The sequence below is a fragment of the Macaca thibetana genome, chromosome 19 (assembly GCF_024542745.1).
Source record: "Macaca thibetana thibetana isolate TM-01 chromosome 19, ASM2454274v1, whole genome shotgun sequence".
NCBI lineage: Eukaryota > Metazoa > Chordata > Mammalia > Primates > Cercopithecidae > Macaca > Macaca thibetana.
In genome coordinates, this window is record NC_065596.1 from 14,837,502 (window position 1) to 14,857,687 (window position 20,186).

At 42.5% G+C, this 20,186-nt stretch overlaps 2 protein-coding genes across 10 annotated transcripts in view; one reads left to right on the forward strand and one right to left on the reverse strand.

The window, feature by feature from the left end:
- Positions 1–20,186, reverse strand: part of PIN1 (peptidylprolyl cis/trans isomerase, NIMA-interacting 1) — a 429,836-nt gene that overhangs the window by 319,879 nt on the left and 89,771 nt on the right. The window lies entirely within an intron of this gene.
- Positions 1–20,186, forward strand: part of ZNF560 (zinc finger protein 560) — a 37,836-nt gene that overhangs the window by 7,234 nt on the left and 10,416 nt on the right. For both annotated transcript variants that reach the window (XM_050770199.1, XM_050770200.1), the window contains one exon: positions 20,029–20,120. In XM_050770199.1, the coding sequence (XP_050626156.1) occupies positions 20,091–20,120 (30 nt within the window). In that variant the 5' untranslated portion in view covers positions 20,029–20,090. The remainder of the gene's footprint in view (positions 1–20,028; positions 20,121–20,186) is intronic.

A 20,186-nucleotide genomic window follows, 5' to 3' on the forward strand; every position in this document is an offset into this window, starting at 1 on the left:
CCTGCCTTAGCTTCCCAAGTAGCTGGGATTACAGGCACCTGCCACCATGCCTGGTTAATTTTTTGTGTTTTTAGTAGAGACAGGGTTTCGCCTTGTTGGGCAGGCTGGTCTCGAACTCCTCACCTCAGGTGATCCGCCCACGTTAGCCTCCCAAAGTGCTGGGATTACAGGCGAGAGCCACCGCACCTGGCCTCCCTTCCATCTTATAATGCAACATGATAAAGCTTAACATGTTCCATTAAAAGATAAATGCTTAAAGAATACAGCCCTTTGTTCCACAGCAGATAGTGATGGTGAATTTGGAGCTGAGATGGATAAATTGGTAACTGGCATGTTCACCGTTTTGCCTAGTCAGCATCCACATGTGCCCATCTACACACACTTTGATTCTCTTGTAATGATTAAGTCTGCATTTCCACTTAACAAGATTGAAGGGAGAATTTCTCACCCCTAAGTGAGAAGGTGCACAGCCCCTCATCACAGGTCATATTAATTTTTTTTTTTTTGGAATGGATTCTCACTCCTTCACCCAGACTGGAGTGCAGTGGTGCGATCTCAGCTCTCTGCAACCTCCGCCTCCCAGGTTCAAGTGATTCTCCTGCCCCAGCTTCCCGAGTAGCTGAGTGAAGGGATGGCCTGCCCCTCCACACCTGTGGGCGTTTCTCGTTAGGTGGAACGAGAGATTTGAGAAAATAAATGAGACACAGAGACAAAGTATAGAGAAAGAAAAAGTGGGCCCAGGGGACCGGCGCTCAGCATACAGAGGACCCACACTGGCACCGGTCTCTGAGTTCCCTTAGTATTTATTGATCATTATCTTTACCATCTTAAACATAAGGGAGTGGCAGGACAATAGGATCATTTTAGGGAGAAAATTAGCAGTAAGACATATGGACGAAGATCTCTGTGACATGAATAAGTTCAAAGGAAAATGCTGTGCCTTGATATGCATATGTAAACATCTCCACAAACCTCTTAGCATTGTGCCAGCAAGTCCCGCCAGCAAGTCCCACCTTATGCCGTAAGGCGGTTTTCTCCTATCTCAGTAAACAGCATACAATGGGGTCTCACACCGAGATGTTCCATTGCCCGGGGACAGGCAGGATTTTTAACCAGCAAGCTGCCTTCAGGCACTTGTTTAACAAAGACACATCCTGCACAGCCCAAAATCCATTAAACCTTGAGTCACCACAGCACATGTCTCTTGCAAGGACAAGGTTCGGGGTAGGGTCACAGATTAACAGCATCTCAAATACAGAACAAAATGGAGTCTCTTATGTCTGCTTTCTGCATAGACACAGTAACAGGCTGATCTCTCTTTCTTTTCCCCACACTGAGATTAAAGGCGTGTGCCACCATGCCCAGCTAATTTTTGTATTTTTAGTAGACACAGTGTTTCATCATGTTGGCCAGGCTGGTCTCGAACTCCTGACCTTAGGTGATGTGCCAGCCTGGTCTCGAACTCCTGACCTTAGGTGATGTGCCAGCCTTGGCCTTCCAAAGTGCTGGGATTACAGGTGTGAGCCACCACGCCTGAAGCCATGTTAATTTCTACTGAAATTTTGTCATATTCTCCTTGAATATTCTGTTACCTGAAGACTAAATTTTAAATTTAGGCCGGGTGCGGTGGCTTATGCCTGTAATCCCAGCACTTTGGGAGGCTGAGGTGGGCTGATCACGAGTTAAGGAGATCAAGACCATCCTGGCTAACACGGTGAAACCCTGTCTCTACTAAAAATACAAAAAAAAAAATTAGCTGGGTGTGGTGGCGGGCGCCTGTAGTCCCAGCTACCCGGGAGGCTGAGGCAGGAGAATGGCGGGAACCTGGGAGGCGGAGCTTGCAGTGAACCAAGATCTCACCACTGCACTCCAGCCTAGGCAACAGAGAGAGACTGAGTCTCCAAAAAAGAAAAAAAAAAAATTTATATATATATATATATAAATTTAACCTTTAGGAACATATATAAGATAGAAAAGAGAAGTAAATGGTTGGTTTATATGAATACATGCTTAGAAACTAACATGTATACATAAAAATCAAAGAGAAAACTCGGGGCTGGATGTGGTGGCTCATGCCTGTAATCCCAGCACTTTCGGAGGCCGAGACTTGTGGATCACTTGAAGTCAGGGGTTTGAGACCAGTCTGGCCTACATGGTGAAACCCTGTCTCTACTGAAAATACAAAAATTAGTTGGGCGTGGTGGTGGGCACCTGTAATCCCAGCTACTTTGGAGGGTGAGGCAGGAGAATTGCTTGAATCTGGGAGGTGGAGGTTGCAGTGAGCTGAGATTGCGCCACTGTACTCCTGCTTGGGCAACAGAGAGAGATTCCGTCTCAAAAAAGCAAAAACACAAAACCTGCCAAACTGCTGAAGTTCTTGTCTGTCGTTGATCTTGAAGTTATAGTTGATATCCATGGTTTTACTTTTTCAGTGAACATTTTTTGTATTTTCCTTGCCCTCATCCAGAAACTCAGCAGCTCTGGGTTCTGTACCTGATGGAATGACTCAAATCTTCATTGTGAGAGGATCTTGGTCCTCCATGTTCCTGCCTTTTTTCTATTGTAATTTTTTGTTAATCTTTCTAAGTGGTATGGAAGTGCTAGGAGGTTCTAGATGTCTTCCTTTTCGCCTCAGTTGTACAGCAGTACCCCAGTTTCCCTTTGGTAATTGAGATTAATCCCTTCAGTTAATAGATTATTCCCTCTCACCTCCTTATTTTTCTTTTTCTTCTTGGTTTAATGGATATGAAACTCATAAGGGCCAGATGTTCATCTCACTTTCCAATGTGTTGGGACCAAATAGTTGCCCCTTGGGAAGCATTCCCCATTATGGACTCAGATCTCCAAATTACACTGCTCTACATTGCTGGGATTGGAAGCAAAATTTTTGTCATGGAGCTAATTCTGCCTTCACCCATCAATTCCTGAGCCTGTTTGTTCTGACTGGTGAGATAGTAGCATCTAATGATCTCTGATTCAGAGCATACACTGTGTCTTGTGAAACAGAATCCTATTCTTTCAGAGGTTGTCTCCCAGTTGGCCCTGTATCTGAATTTTCAGTAAGCCATTTCACCTTTCATTTAGACTAGCTGCTTCTGAGTGATGGGGTGTGTGGGTGAGACCAGTTGATGATAGGGACATGTTCCCACTGTTGCACTTCCTTTGCAGTGAAATGGGTTCCTCGATGAAAGACAGTATTGTGTGAATGCTGTGACTACAGTGAAAGCATTTTGTGAGTGCATGGATGGTGCATTGTATAGGCAGAAGCCTAGTGGATTTGCCTCTGGCCTATACAAATCTGTCTCTATACAAATCCTATATGGATTTGCCTCTCTACTTAGTAGTTAGGCTTCTGGCAAATCCATATCCAGAACATGAGTCTGTTCCAGTGAGGATGAATCTTAGTCACCGTCATGATAGGAGTGGTCCAGTGTAATCATCTTGCCACCAGATGGCTCCCCTGGTCACTGGTCACTCTAGAAATTAATGCCCTTGGTTCAAGACTAACCTGGGCAACATGGTGAAACCCCATCTCTACAAAAACAAAAAATCAAACCACGCTCCCCAAAAGCCCCCCAAAGTAGCCAGGCTTGGTGATATACACCTGTAGTCCCATCTACTCAGGAGCATGAGGCAGAAAGATTGCTTGAGCCCAGGAGATTGAGGCTGTAGTGAGCTGTGATCATGCCACTGCACTCTGGCCTGGGTGACAGAGTGAGACCCTGTCCACCTCCCCCCAAAAAGAAAAGAAAAAAGAAATTAATGCCCTTATATATTCAGTTTTGGTTTTTGCTTTTAGCAGATTAAGCACCTAGCAGTAGCGTTAGCTGCATCAGTTTTGGTCAATGGAAGTCCATACTGTTGAGCCATAGTAGCCTTTATCCCTGTTTTTATGGCCATCTTATTCAAGGGCCTATGGAGCAAACATTGGGGTGGCAGGGGAAAGCAACTGACTTCTATATAGAGTATCATTTTGTCCAGCTGATTATTAAGAGTCTTATTTCTAGTGGATTGCCTTTGCTGGACATTTATTTACGTGGGACACAAATATCTTCACAGCCCATGTCCTTTAAGAGAGATCTATCCATGTATGTATTTCTAGACTTACCAGTCTTGTTCCATATACATCCTTGGCCATTCAGTGAAACCATTAGCAACTGCTCATGGATCATTGTTTACGTGTCCTTCTGGCCATGTCCTCCAGACCCAGATAGTCAAATATACTGTGAGAAGTTCTGCCACTGGGATGCCATTCTTATCTGAAAGATATTACAGTCTTTTGGCATCATTGTTCAGCTGAGCTGTTGTGTTTGCGCTCCCACTTTTGGATGGTGCTAGCATATTGTGCAGACACATCTGTAAACAAGCCTTGTCTCAGATAGGCATAAGAAATACCTCAGGAAGCCACAGGCATGGATTGAGGGAAATGAGGCAGTGCGAATGGAGCTTGTGTTGAGTCTTTGCCATTTGTTGATGCAGTTTACTTGTACTCGCTGAAACTTCTAGAGCTCAGTGTCTTCTGTGCCATTTCCATTTGTTGAAAGATTGCTGCTGTATTTGCCCCAGACTTGGGGTTTTGTGGGTCAGACAACCTCAAGTTCATGGTAGATAGCTCAGGCCACTTGGTCACTTGATGTACCATGTACAACTTATATGTTGAACCCAGTGGTAATTATTTACTCAAAAGGAGACTAGTTTCCTGCAGAAGAAGGAATATATTTATTCTGAACTACTGCTGTGATTTTCCTACTGGTGCTTGCTAGAGGCTTCCAGCAACTGTTATTTACTATGGATACTTTGAGTATCATTGTATTTGGTGGATTATTTTGACCAAGTGATTACAAATCTTGTACTGCAGCCTGAGCTTGGTGCACTGCAATCACTTGGTGTTCACTCACTTGTAAGCATTATGACCAACTCTGTAGATGGGTTGAAGCACATTGAAATGTGGTATATGCTGTCTAAAGAATTTTATTTTATTTACTTTTATTTTTTTAGACGGAGTCTTGCTCTGTCGCCCAGGCTGGAGCGCAGTGGTGCAGTCTCAGCTCACTGCAGCCTCTGCCTCCCGGATCCAAGTGATTCTCCTGCCTCAGCCTCCTGAGTGGCTGAGACTACAGACGTGTGCCACCACGCCCAGCTAATTTTTTGTATTTTTAGTAGAGATGGGGTTTCACCATGTTAGCCAGGATAATCTCAATCTCCTGACCTCGTGATCTGCCCACTTCGGCCTCCCAAAGTGCTGGGATTACAGGCGTGAGCCACTGTGCCTGGCCAAGAATCATATAGGTCTGCCAAGTGTTGCACCTAATTTTGGGGAGCATTGATTAGGAGTGACACCTTGGAGGGGATATCTTGATATAGTCTAGACAACTGAACCCTCAAATCTTTGTTGATTGGATGGGGCATGGTGGCTCAGGCCTGTAACTCTTACACTTCGGGAGGCCGAGGCAGGCAGATTGCTTGAGGCCAGGGGTTCAAGACCAGCCTGGCCAAGGTAGTAAGATCCCATCTCTACCAAAAAAAGGTTAAAAGAAAAAAAAAATTACCTGGCGTGGTAGTATACACCTGTCATCCCAGATGCTTGGGAGGCTGAGGTGGATCACTTGAGCTTAGGAGGTGGAGGTTATGGTGAGTCATGATCACACCACTGCACTCCAGCCTGGGCAACAGAGCAAGACGCTGTCTCAACAAAACAAAGCAAAACCAACTTTGTTGATTTAGCTGGCTCTTGAATCTCCCATCCTCTACTTTGTAGCCTGTAAAGGTATCCAAACTATTTACTGTTTCCTGTTCATGGGATCTAATATACAAAATGTTATCAATGTGATGGAGTGTTGCAAAGTTTTGTGTAATATCAAAACCTCTGAAGACTCTATTTTGATGGAAAACAGGAGAATTGATATAAGTTATGATAGTCCCCCGTAATTCTCCAAAGTCCATGTGACTTCTGCACAATCCTGAGTGGTGTGTTACCTAGGTCTGGTGATTTGATGAGAGGCTGTGAATCTCTCCTGTGGTGACTCTTATCAGGTTTTTGGCCATTAGACTTGAGATTTCTTGTTACATAGATCAAGCAATATTCCAAGACTCACATTGGCAAACTATGGCTAGTCTTCAACGTGTTTTTGTAAATTATAATTGGAACAGAACAACCATATTCATCTGTTTACATATTTTCTGAGGCTTCTTTCATACTATAAGGGCAGAGTTGAGTATTTGTAACAGAGACTGTGGCTCACAAAGTATAACATTTATTATATGTCGCATTACAACAAGATTTATTAATCCCTGTTGTAGTAGGGTGCTTATCGGTTTCATCCTAGGGACGAAATGTGATCAGTTTGCTAACATCAATGATCTCTGCAGGCCAAAGCATTCCAATTATTGGTACATTCAGTGTGCCCTTGACATTCGATGTAGCCTCGTTGTCTTGGATAGTTAAGTGCTACCCACTTGATTTTTGGCACTCAAGGTTGTCATCATCCCCATTGAAACAGGGAACTCATCTCAGTGATTGTATCTCCTATAGTCTTAACAAATGTATAAAAGAGAATAAACAGAACTTTTCAAGAATGGAGGTACTCCCTTCAGTTACCTATTTCTGAATGGCTTTGTGAAGAGGGTGTCTTCTGGGCCCTCAATGTAGGTTGAAGAAGGGAAGCTGTGCAGATCACATGTGATAAATCCAGTGCAACCTTCCTGTGTGTCCAGGATTCCTTCCTTTGTGTTAGCCAGGGAAGCTCTTACATATTAACCCATTTAGCTAGGTCATGAGTACAAGTTTCAGTCATCTAACCAGTTTAGCTATTAGAATCATGCTGTGGTCCATTAGCTAATATGTAAAATTCAAAATGTCTAGTAAGTACCTGTATTAGGCTATTCTCACATTGCTATAAAGAAATACATGAGACTGGGTAATTTATAAAGAAGTTCCCAGCCGCCCAACTGTCTGGGAAGTAAAGAGCGCCTCTACCTAGCCGCTGCCCCATCTGGCAAGTGATGAGTGCCTCTGCCCGTTGCCCCACTGTCTGGAAAGTGAGGAGCCTCTCCGTCTGGCTGTTCACCGTCTGGGAAGTGAGGAGCGCCTCTGCCCAGCCGCCGCCCTGTCTGGGAAGTGAGGAGCGCCTCTGCCTGGCTGCGCCCTGTCTGGGAAGTGAGAAGCACCTCTGCCTGGCCGCCACCCAGTCTAGGAAGTGAGGAGTGACTCTGCCTGGTCACTGCACCATCTAGGAAGTGAGGAGTGCCTCTGCCCGGCTGCCCCGCCATCTGGGAAGCGAGGAGCACTTCTGCCCGGCCGCCCCACTGTCTGGGAAGTGAGGAGCGCCTCTGTCAAGCTACTGTGCAACCCTCTAAGTGTGAAGTGGTAGCCTTGTGTGTGATCTTTCTGCCCTCCCCAAGTTTGCATTTTCAACATTAAAGTTTATTTTTTTAATTAAAAGTTTTAAATTGCAGAATGAAAAAGAAAGTTTAATTGGCTCATAGTTCTGCAGGCTGTACAGGAAGCATAGTGACTTCTCCATCTGGGGAGGCCTCTGGAAGCTTTCAGTCATGGCAGAGGGTGAAGCAGAAGTAGGTACATCTTATATGGCAGGAGCTAGGAGCAAGGGAGAATGATGGGAGGTGCTGTACACTTTTAAATGGCCAGTTCATGAGAACAGTATGAAAGGAGATGGTGCTAAACCATTCATGAGAAATCTGCCCCCATGATCCTGTCATCTCTCACCAGACCTCACCTCCAGTACTGGGGACTGCCGTTCGACATTAGATTTGGTGGGGACACAGATCCAAACCATATCAGTGTTCCATATCAGTGAATTTGGGCCTATCTAATGTTACATTTTAACCTTCTTGATCTAATACCCTTAGAATCCGTCCCATATATGTTCCCTTGTTTTCTTGTGATACGTTATCAGAGTTGGAATTTTTTTGTTGTGTGAGCTTTTTTCTCATGCATTATGTTGTATATCTTTGCCCCTGGATTTTGGACTAGTTAAGACTCTAGTGATAAAAATAAGTGATTATGGTGTGGGTCTTGAGGAGAATATATATTACCTTCCAAGGTATCTGGACCAAATGAGATTGTCACAAATTTCAAGCAGAAGGCTTTCTCCTCAGAAACCAAAAGGCAAGCTATATCCCTGATAAGGGAGGCTCAAAGTGTCTTAGGTTGTGTTAGTCTCTTTTTTGTTGCTATGATATAATACCTGAGTAATTTATAAAGAAAAGAGGTTTCTTTGGCTCAGGATTCTAGTGACTGGAAAGTCCAAGAGCATGGCCCCAGCATCTCTCCTGCTTCTGATGAGGCTCACATGCTGCAGCAAAACATGGTGGAGAGGCAGAAGAGGAAGCAGGCTTGTGCAAAAGGGACCAAACACAAACAGCAGCCTTGCTTTATAACAATTAGCTCCTGTGGGCACTAATCCAGTTCTGTGTGAGCTAAAATTCACTTCTGCCTGACAGCATTAATCAGTTTATGTAGGCTCTACCCCCATGACCCAAACATCTCATTAGGCCCCTTCTCCCAGTGCTGTGATATTGAGGACCAAGCCTCAATAGGAGTTGTGATGGGGACAGACCACATCCAAATCATAACAGGGGTTTAAGATCATGTCTTTCATCTGGATCCAACCAGATGTCTTCATTCCAGGTTCCATATTGTCATTCTTCCCTGAATACATTATACATTTTTAAAAATTCGTATTTTCTTGATGCCTTAGCATTCTAACAATCAGGCTGTGAACTCCCTGCTCAAGTGACAAGATGTACCAGTATGATAAGGTACTTATGCTATAGGTTCTTCTGTTGGCCCTCCCCTGACTATGACCTAGTAACATTCAAATGCACCAATGCTATCTAATGCCTTTTGCTTTAGTACTATACCTCAAGCCCCAGTAAAGGCAATTGCCCTCAAGGGAGGCTTCTCTCTCAGCTCCCTACCTGCTTTTCAGAGCCTCCTGCTTTGGTCCTCCTCCAGCATGGCCCCCTGCATGGCATGGCATGCCTCCCTCTCTAGGATCTATGAGTGTAATAAATCCTTTAATTTCATGAGCCTCTCCAAGTGTAATTGCAAGAGTGTGTTGGAGGGATCCTGAAAGATCCCACAAAAGTGACTTAGTGCCCCATTTACAACACAGTTGGCGAAAAGGATGAGATCACTTTGAACTGGGGTGGAAAGTCTCTTGTAAGTGCCCTTTGACCTTTCGTGGCTTGCTGATTGTATAAGTAAAACGCTTATTACTCTAGAAATGCTTGTTCCTCAGTGCTGAGAAGAACTAGCGCTCAGACAAAGAATTTTCTCAGCAAGGCAATTTTGCTTTCTGCAGAAAGGGTGCTCCTCACAGACGGAACAATGGTGAGAGGACACACAAACGAAGGAGGGAAGCAATTTTTATCCCTTATGGAGCTTTTCCCTGCTACTGTGTCCTGTCTTTATTGGCTGGAGCTGGACTGCACAATCTAAGCTAAACCTGACTGGCTAATAACGTAAAACTTTCCTAAAGGTAAAGGCAAGGGAGAACAAAGGAAAAGAGGAAGTTGCTTATGAAAAGACTTAGAGAAGTAATAACATTTCCAAATAAGGAAGGGGCATAAGCTGTGAGTTGGGACATGCCTGAGCATGTCTAGAACAAATATCTTGGTTAAAGTACAAGGACATAGAATGTACTCATTCCCTTATATCTAATGGCTACATAGGATAGGGCCTAACAAAGAGTTATTAGCACAAAGAAAGGAGGCGTGAAGGAAGTTAATCTTTAAAAGAAACTGTTATTTCTTTTTTGTTTTTTGAGACAGAGTCTCACTCTTGTTGCCCAGGCTAGAGTACGGTGGCATGATCTCGGCTCACTGCAACCTCCACCTCCTGGGTTCAAGTGATTCTCCTGCCTCAGTCTCCCAAGTATCTGGGATTACAGGCGCCTGCCACCACACTTGGCTCATTTTTGTGTATTTACTAGAGACGGGGTTTTGCCATATTGACCAGGCTGGTTTAGAACTCCTGACCTCAGGTTGTAGCAGGACGAGCCGCAGACAAAACCCCTCAGACACCGAGTTTTGGAAGGAAGGGCTTTATTCAGCTGGGAGCATCGGCAAGCTACCATCTTAAAATCCGAGCTCCCTCAGTGCACAATTTCTATCCCTTTTAAGGGCTCACAACACTAAAGATTTCATATGAAAGGGTCGTGATTGATTGAGCAATCTAGCGGGTACGTGACAGGGGCTTCATGCACTGGTAGTCAGAGTGAAACAAAACAGAGCAGGGAGTTTCACAGTGTTCTTCCACACAGTGTCTGTAATCTGTAGATAACATCGGTTGCTAAGTCATGAGTTGATTTTTAACTACTAGGTTCAGGCCAGGCAGGCCCAAGCCTGGTTTTGGGTCTGGTTTTGGGTCTGGTGTCTGGTGCTGGGCTGCCTGCCTTTGGTTTCACTTCCTTGTTTCTTCTTAAAACAGGTACTGAGTATAAAACAATATAAAACGATATGAGAGGGTCTCGCTCTTCCCTCAAGGTGATCCACCTGCCTCAGCCTCCGAAAGTGCTGGGATTACAGGCATGAGCCACGGCACCCTGCCTAAAAGAAAATATTATTTCTAACACTTATGATTTATTCTTTAACAAGAAGGGAAACTTTGAAGAGGAACTTTACTTTCCACTCGGTACCATTTGGGAAGGCTGCCTGTCTTGTTGAAGTTTATGTGTATTGCTGTGCCATGCTTTGTGTTGTCCCTTCCAAGTGTTGGCCTGGAGTCTTTGTCATGAAGTTTGGAGCCTGTGCTAGTACCAGTGATGCACCCCAGGATACTGCTTACCAACCATGATCCCAGGAAGAGGGGTGATTATACTGTTATTCTCCAGGATCTGGAGTCATTTGTTCATGTGAATTGGGCATTTCTTAGCACACATACAAGTGACTGATTTGAAGAAGGGACCCTGGCAATAGAATTGCGCTCCTCTTTTGTATATTTGCACCAACTACACCTTGCTAAGTGCCTCCTATGTTGCGATGCTATTCTGGTTTAGTGCTGATGCTCCCTGCCCCTGCCAGGTCCATGGGTTATGGCAGATGCCTTTCATGGAGAATGGGAGCTCAATGTTTTTTAAAAAAATGAATGGAAGGAGTACTTGATCCCTCTCCCCCTAAGATACTTGAGCATGTTTCTCAACTTATTTAAGGTTACAAATCTTTTGGGGCTGGGCTTGGTGGCTCATGCCTGTAATCCCAGTACTTTGGGAGATCGAGGCAGGCGGATCACTTGAGGTCAGGAGTTCAAGACCAGTGTGGCCAACATGGCAAAACCCTGTCTCTACAAAAATACAAAAATTAGCTGGGTGTGGTAGTGCACGCCTGTCATCCCAGCTACTAGGGAGACTGAGGCATGAGAATTGCTTGAACCTGGGAGGTGGAGGTTGCAGTGAGCTGAGATCACACTATTGCCCTCTAGCCTAGGGACAGAGTGAGACTTTGTCTCAAAAAAAAAAAAAAAAAATCTTTTGGTTAATGTTCTTCAGCACCTTTTTTTTTTTTCTTCTTTTTGAGATGTAGTCTTGCTCTGTCGTCCAGGCTGGAGTGCAGTGGTGTGGTCTCATCCTTTTTCTGCATCTGTTGACAAGATCATATGGTTCTTTTTTTTTTTTGAGACGGAGTCTTGCTCTGTCACCCAGGCTGGAGTGCAGTGGCCGGATCTCAGCTCACTGCAAGCTCTGCCTCCCAGGTTTACGCTATTCTCCTGCCTCAGCCTCCCGAGTAGCTGGGACTACAGGCGCCCGCCACTGCGCCCGGCTAGTTTTTTGTATTTTTAGTAGAGACGGGGTTTCACCGTGTTAGCCAGGATGGTCTCGATCTCCTGACCTCGTAATCCGCCCGCCTCGGCCTCCCGAAGTGCTGGGATTACAGGCTTGAGCCACCGCGCCCGGCCGATCATATGGTTCTTATACTTAATTCTGTTAATGTGGTACTAACCACATTGATTTGCATATGTTGAACCGTCCATGCATTCCAGGGGTAAATCCTACTTGACCATTATGAATGATAATTTTTTTTTTTTTTTTTTTTTTTTTTTTTTTTTTTTGAGACGGAGTCTCGCTCTGTAGCCCAGGCTGGAGTGCAGTGGCCGGATCTCAGCTGACTGCAAGCTCCGCCTCCCGGGTTCACGCCATTCTCCGGCCTCAGCCTCCCGAGTAGCTGGGACTACAGGCGCTGCCACCTCGCCCGGCTATTTTTTGTATTTCTTAGTAGAGACGGGGTTTCACCGTGTTAGCCAGGATGGTCTCGATCTCCTGACCTCGTGATCCGCCCATCTCGGCCTCCCAAAGTGCTGGGATTACAGGCTTGAGCCACCGCGCCCGGCCATGAATGATAATTTTAATGTACTGTTGAATTCAGCTTGCTAGTATTTTGTTGAGGATTTTTGCATCTGTATACATTCGAGATATTGGCCTGTAAGTTTCTTTGTAGTATCCTTCTTCAGTTTTTTGGACTAATTTCAGAAGGATTGGTTTAGGTATTCTTAGATGTCTTATGTAATTCAACCACGAAGCAGTCAAGTCCTTTTGGTGTGTGTTTGATGGGAGGTTTTTAGTTAGTGATTCGGTCTCCTTCTTCATTATTGGTCTGTTCAGATTTTCTCCTTTTTAGTATTTAGTGTTTGGTAGGTTGTGTGTGTCTAGAAATTTGTACATCTCTGCTAGGTTATCCAGTTTGTTGGCATGTAATTGTTCCAAGTAGTCTCACAATCCTTCATATTTCTGTAGTTAACAGTTGTAATGTTTCCTCTCTCATATCTGATTTTGAGTGTTCTTTTTTAATTTCTTTTTGAGAAAAGGTCTTGCTCTTGCCTGTGCTGGAGTGCAGTGCTGCAATCATGGCTCGCTGCAGCCTTGACCTCCTGGTCTCAAGTGATCCTCCCACCTCAGCCTCCTGAGTAGCTAGGACTATAGATTTGTGCTACCATGCCTACTTGGCTTGCTTGCTTTTCTTTCTTTCTTTCTTTCTTTCTTTCTTTCTTTCTTTCTTTTTCTTTCTTTCTTTCTTTCTTTCACTCATTCGTTTATTTTTATCATACTTTAAGTTCTAGGGTACATGCGCACAACATGCAGGTTTGTTACGTGTGTATACGTGTGCCATGTTGGTTTGCTGCACCATTAACTCATCATTTACATTAGGTATTTCTCCTAATGCTATCCCTCCCCCATCCTCCCACCCCACAACAGGCTCCAGTGTGTGATGTTCCTCACCCTGTGTCCAAGTGTTCTCATTGTTCAATTCTCACCTATGAGTGAGAACATGAGGTGTTTGGTTTTCTGTCCTTGTGATAGTTTGCTGAGAATGATGGTTTCCAGCTGCATCCTTGTCCCTACAAAGGACATGAACTCATCCTTTTTTGTGGCTGCATTGTATTCCATGGTGTATATGTGCCACGTTTTCTTAATCCAGTCTATCATTGATGGACATTTGGGTTGGTTCCAAGTCTTTGCTATTGTGAATAGTGCCGCAATAAACATACGTGTACATGTGTGTTCATAGCATCATGATTTATAATCCTTTGGGTATATACCCAATAATGGGATGGCTGGGTCAAATGGTTTTTATAGTTCTAGATCCTTGAGGAATCGCCACACTGTCTTCCACAATGGTTGAACTAGTTTACAGTCCCACCAACAGTGTAGAAGTGTTCCTATTTCTCCACATCGTCTCCAGCACCTGTTGTTTCCTGACTTTTTAATGATTGCCGTTCTAACTGGTGTAAGATGGTATCTCATTGTGGTTTTAATTTGCATTTCTCTGATGACCTGTGATGATGAGCATTTTTTTCATGTATCTGTTGGCTGCATAAATGTCTTCTTTTGAAAAGTGTGTGTTCATATCCTTTGCCCACTTTTTGATGGAGTTGTTTGATTTTTTTTCTTGTAAATTTGTTTAAGTTCTTTGTAGATTCTGGATATTAGCCCTTTGTAAGATGGGTAGATTGCAAAACTTTTCTCCCCTTCTGTAGGTTGCCTGTTCACTCTGATGGTAGTTTCTTTTGCTGTGCAGAAGCTCTTTAGTTTAATTAGATCCCATTTGTCTATTTTGGCTTTTGTTGCCATTGCTTTTGGTGTTTTAGTCATGAAGTCCTTGCCCATGCCTGTGTCCTGAATGGTATTGCCTAAGTTTTCTTCTAGGGTTTTTATGGTTTTAGGTCTAACATTTAAGTCTTTAATCCATCTTGAATTAATTTTTGTATAAGGTGTAGGGAAGGGATCCAGTTTCAGCTTTCTACATATGGCTAGCAGATTTTCCCAGCACCATTTATTAGGTGCTGGGATAGGGAATCGTTTCCCCATTTCTTGTTTTTGTCAGGTTTGTCAAAGATCAGGTGGTTGTAGATGGGTGGTGGTATTTCTGAGGCCCTTTTTTTTTTTTTTTTTTTGAGATAAGCTCTGGCTGTATTGCTCAGGTGGAGTGCAGTGGCATGATCTCGGCTCACTGCAGCCTCTCTCTCCTGGGCTCAAGCTATCCTTCTACCTCAGCCTCCTGAATAGCTGGGACTACAGGCATGCACTACCACACCCAATTAATTTTTGTATTTTTTGTAGAGAGGATTTTACTGTGTTGCCTAGGCTGGTCTCGGACTCCTGAGCTCAAGCAGTCTGCCCATCTTGGCCTCCCAAAATGGTGAGATTACAGGTGTGAGCCACCATGCCCAGCCCCAGCTATTTTTTAAAACATTTTTTGTATAGATAAGGACCTTGCTATGTTGCTCAGACTGGCCTTGAACTCCTGGGCTCAAGTGATCCTTTTACCTCAGCCTCCCAAAGTGCTGCGATTGCAGATGTGAACCACTGTGCCCAGCCTTTTTTTTTTCTCTTCATTCCTTAGTCTACCTAAAGGTTTGTTCATCTTTTCAGAAAACTTTTCAGTTCCTTTATTTTTTGTGTTGTTTTTCTAGTTTCGTTTATTTCAGTTCTGGTCTTTATTATTGCCTTCCTTCTACTAACTTTGAGCTTAGTTCTTGTTGTTCCTCTAAGTCCTCAAGGTACAGTGTTAGGGTGTTTACTTCATATAGGCATTTATTGCTATTAATTGCCCTCTTAAATCCTTTGCTTGTTCAGGTGTGTGTTACTTCATTTCCACTTATTTGTGAATTTTCTAATTTTCTTCCTATTATTGATTTCTATTTTCATACAGCTGTAGTCAGAAAAGATATTTGATATGGTTTTAACCTTCTTAAATTTGTTAAGACTTGCTTTGTTGTTGTTTTGTGGCCTAACATATGATCTATCTTGGATGATGTTCTGTGTGCACTTGAGAAGAATGTATTTTGCTGCTGTTGGATGGAATGTTCTGTGTATGTTGTTAGATTGTTTTGGTCTAAAGTGTAGTTCTAGTCTAATGTTTCTTCATTGATTTTCTGTCTGAATGGTCTGTTCATTGTTGAAAGTAAGAGTATTAAAGTCCCCCATTATTTTATCGCAATCTATCTCTGTCTTCAGATCTATTATTAATTTGCTTTATATATTTATGTACTTTGTTGTTGTTGGCATATATAGTCATCCTTTGGAATCTATGGGGGATTTGTTTCAGGATAATCCCCCTTCCTGTAACCCCTCCCCCACCTATGGATACCAAAATTTAGGCGTGTTCAAGTCTCTTATAAAATGATGTTGTATTTGTTTGAAAATCATGTGCATCCTCTCATATACTTTAAAACATCTTTAGATTACTGTAATACTTAAAGTAAATGCTATGTAAATAGTTGTTTTGCTGTATTATTTGGGGAATAATGAGAAGGGAAAATATCTGCACATGCATAATACAGTTGGACCCATGCATTTTTTTTTTTCTGGATATTTTCAATCCATAGCAGGTTGAATCTACCCTAATAAGTGGAGATGTGGTACCCATGAATTCAGATGGCCAGTTGTATATTTATAACTATTCTTACCGATGAGTAGATCCCTTTATTATCATATAACGACCTTTGTGTCCTGTTATGGTTTTTGACTTAAAGTTTACTTTGTCTGATATAAGTAATACTTAACCTACCTGTCTTTTGGTTTCTGTCTGCGTGCAGTGTTTTTTTCCCTCGTCCTTTTGTTTCTAATTTATGTATGTCCTTAAGGGTGAAGTGAGTCCCTTGTAAACAACATATCATTTGTGTCTTTGTTTGTTTTTTTAATCCACTTGGCCATTCTGTCTTTGAATTGGACAATTTAGTATGTGTGCATTCAGGGTAATCGTTGTAGGTAAGTACCTACCTTGGAAAAAAAAAGCCCAGGCTGGAGTACAGTTGTGTGATCTTGGCGTGATCTTGGCTCACTGCAACTGTTGCCTGCCGGGTTCAAGCGATTCTCCTGCCTCGTTCAAGCGATTCTCATGCCTCAGCCTCCTGAGTAGCTGGGATTACAAGTGCCTGCCATCATGCCTGGCTGATTTTTGTATTTTTAGTAGAGACAAGGTTTCACCATGCTGACCATGGCTAGTCTTGAACTTCTGGCCTCAAGTGATCTGCCTGCCTCCACCTCCCAAAGTGCTGGGATTAGTGGCAACAGCCACTGCACCTGGCTCATTAAATTTTCTGGTTGTTTTTTTATATTCTTTGTTTCTTTGTCTGTTTTTGTGATTAATAATTTTCTCTACTGGTGTACTTTTGATTCTTTAATTTTTTTTATCTTGTGTGTCTGCTATACATTTTTGCTTTGTGCTTACCGTAAGACTTATATGAAACATCTTATAGCAGGATATTTTAAGCTGATAACTGTGATCACATAAAATAACTATACTTTTAACTCAACCTCTCCTCATTTTTTTTGATATCATAATTTACATTTTTTATATTGTATATCCCTTAACAAATTATTTTAGCTCTTACTGTTCCTAATACTTTTATCTCTTAACCTTCATAGTAAGGATATAATTCTTTTATAAACCACCATTATAGTGTTTGAGTATTCTGAATTTAACTAGGTGCTTATTTTTACCTCAGTTTTGCGCTTTGTTTTCTTGTTACTAATTAGCGTCCTTTTTTTATGCTTGAGAACTCCCTTTAGCATTTTTTGTTAGGTCTGGTGTTGATGAACTGCCTCTGCTTTTGTTTTTCTTTGAAAATCTTCATCTCTTTTCATTCCTGAAGGACAGCTTCGCTGGGTATGGTATTCCTCGTGAGCAGTTTTTTTTGTTTGTTTGTTTTTCCTGACAGCAGTTTATATATGTCATCCTCTTCTCTCCTGGCCTGTAAGGTCTTTGGTGACAGGTCTGCTCATAACCTTATTGGAACTCCTTCATATGTGATTTGTATCTTTTTTCATGTTTTCATGTTGCTTTCAAGATCCTCACTTTGCTTTTCAGTTTTGACTGTTTGAGTATATCTTAGGGTAGCCTTGTTTGGATTGAATGTGATTGGAGATGTTTGCCCTTCCTGAGTATGGATATTTATATATTTTCCTCAGTGTGGAAACATTGTTGTTGTTGTTTCTTTAAGTATGTGTTCCCTTTGTTTCTTTCTTATCTTCTTGCACTCCTGTAAATCAAAAATTTGCTTTTGATGATGCCCCTTGAATCCTGTAATTTTTCTTCATTTTTGTTTTTTCTCCTTTGTGTATTTCTAAATAGTCTGTTTTCAAGTTCAAATAATTTTTTCTTTTCCTTCTCTACTATTGATGACCTCAACTGCATTTTTCATTTGATTTGTAAGAACCATAAAGGAAGGAAGGAATAAAAATACAAGCAGAAGTTTTAGGAAAAAGAGAACTCACAAATAATAAGAATAGATGATTTTCTGAGAAGACCCATCAATTAGTCAATGTAGGGCAGAGTCTGATTTTCCATTGCTGCTCTGCATGTTTTTTGCCCTCTTGCAGGAGCAGTGGGTAGAGCTCAGAACACTAACTTCAGTGTTTCTACTTGGAACCCTGTTGAAGCAACCAGAGTTGGAAATGAGTTCTGACTTGTTTGTAAAACCATGACATTCTGGTTCTAATTCTTTATATTCAAAAGTAGAATAGCACATTTTAAGCAAGCCAGATATCAATTCCCAGAGTCCTTTATATGGTGGTCGTTATAGGGGAGTAACAACCACCACAGAGGATTACACTTAGGGACAAACTTGACTGCATTCAAGTCCTGGTTCACCACTTCCTAAGTAGATGATATTAGAAGAGTCATTTGTGTTTTCTGAATTTAGATTTTTTTCAGCAGTAAATAGGGATATTGTTCAGATAAGTGAGCATATATATACATGTATATGTATATGCACATATATGTGTATATATATGTAATGTCTAACATAGACCCTAGTAAATGCAGTTGGTGTTATTAATACTCATTTTATACAGTACATATACCATTTCTAGTGGGTTTCACACATATCACCAGCAGTAAAGATTTAATATAAGGTATTTAATGACATAAGTAATGCTTGTTGATTAATGATTGATGTCTACATGAGTTCAGATACTCTATATAAAGAGGAATAGATTGCCAGTTAGCCACTTAGATTTATAAGCTACCCTGACATGTCCTTGGAATTACAAAAAAGCATGTCCAGACATATTTCACTGCCAGCCTCACAGGATAGAAGCCATGGATTTGTCCTATGGTTTTTCCAAAAATCTGCTTTAGGTACCCATATTAGTCTGTTCTTGCTGCTGTGAAAAAATACATAAGACTGGATAATTATAAAGAAAAGAGGTTTAATTGACTCACAGTTCCACATGGCTGGGGAGGCCTCAGGAAACTTAACATCAATGGCAGAAGGCACCTCTTCACTGAGTGGCAGGAGAGAGAATGGGTGCAAGCCGGGGAAATGCCAGATACTTATAAAACCATCAAATTGGCTGGGTGTGGTTGCTCACATCTGTAATCCCAGCACTTTGAGAGGCTGAGGCGGGTGGATCATGAGGTCAGGAGTTTGGAACCAGCCTGACCAACATGGTGTGAAACCCTGTATCTACTAAAAATACAAAAGTTAGCCAGGTGTGGTGGCATGTGCCTGTAATCCCAGCTACTCAGGAGGCTGAGGCAGGAGAATTGCTTGAACCTGGGAGGCGGAGGTTGCAGTGAGCTGAGATCACGCCATTGCACTCCAGCCTGGGTGACAGAGCAAGACTCCGTTTCAAAACAAAAAACAAAAAACAAAAAAAAAATCCACCATTAGATCTTGTGAGACTCGCTCATTATCATGAAAATAGCATGGGGGAAGCTGCCCCCATGATTCAGTTACCTCCACCTGGTTCTGCCCTTGACATGTGGGGATTATTACAATTCAAGATGAGATTTGGGTGGGGACACAGAGCCACCCCCATATCAGTACCCCATACAGAATATAGAGTCCAGTGCTCTAGGCCTTAGTATTCACGCTAGTAGTTCCTTTCTGAGGTGTTGAAGTGGGCCAGAGAAGGCTATTGTGTGAGTTAGCCCCCTTATGTGTTTGCTTTGAGAATAGGTGCTGCATAATCTCATTTGTGAGTTATATCACCATGGGCACAAAAAGACATTTCTCGTCTTAAGTTTCTTTATCTGGCCGGGCGCAGTGGCTCACGCCTATAATCCCAGCACTTTGGGAGGCCAAAGTGGGCAGATCACGAGGTCAGGAGATCGAGACCATCCTGGGTAACATGGTGAAACCCCGTCTCTACTAAAACTATAAAAAATTAGCCAGTTGTGGCGGCAGGCACCTGTAGTCCCAGCTACTTGGGAGGCTGAGGCAGGAGAATGGCGTGAACCCAGGAGTTTGCAGTGAGCCAAGATCATGCCACTGCACTCCAGCCTGGGTGACAAGAGCGAGACCCTGTCTCCAAAAAAAAAAAAAAAGTTTATTTACCTGTACAATGAGGATATTATACTTTTACTTACGACAGCTTGGCTCACAATTCCTTTTTCTTGCTCTAGGTGAGACAGAACTGCAGTGGCATTTTATGAATGTAGTGTATATTTGTGTGAGTTTATATGAATTATAAGAGAATTTAGAACCAGGATGGAATAACTTCCATGCATGTGAATGTTGGAACTGTGATTATGTCTGGTTCTTACGCCTTCTTTCTCTTCCAGGAGGTCTTCTTTATAGGAACCCAATCTGCCTTCATGAAGAAGAGACAGAGGCAGAAAGGAAGATGGCTTACTTCTTGACAAATTGTTATCAGGTATGCAGAAAGTGTATACTTTCACAAAATGACATACGTGCATCACCAGGTAAACACATTTCCTTC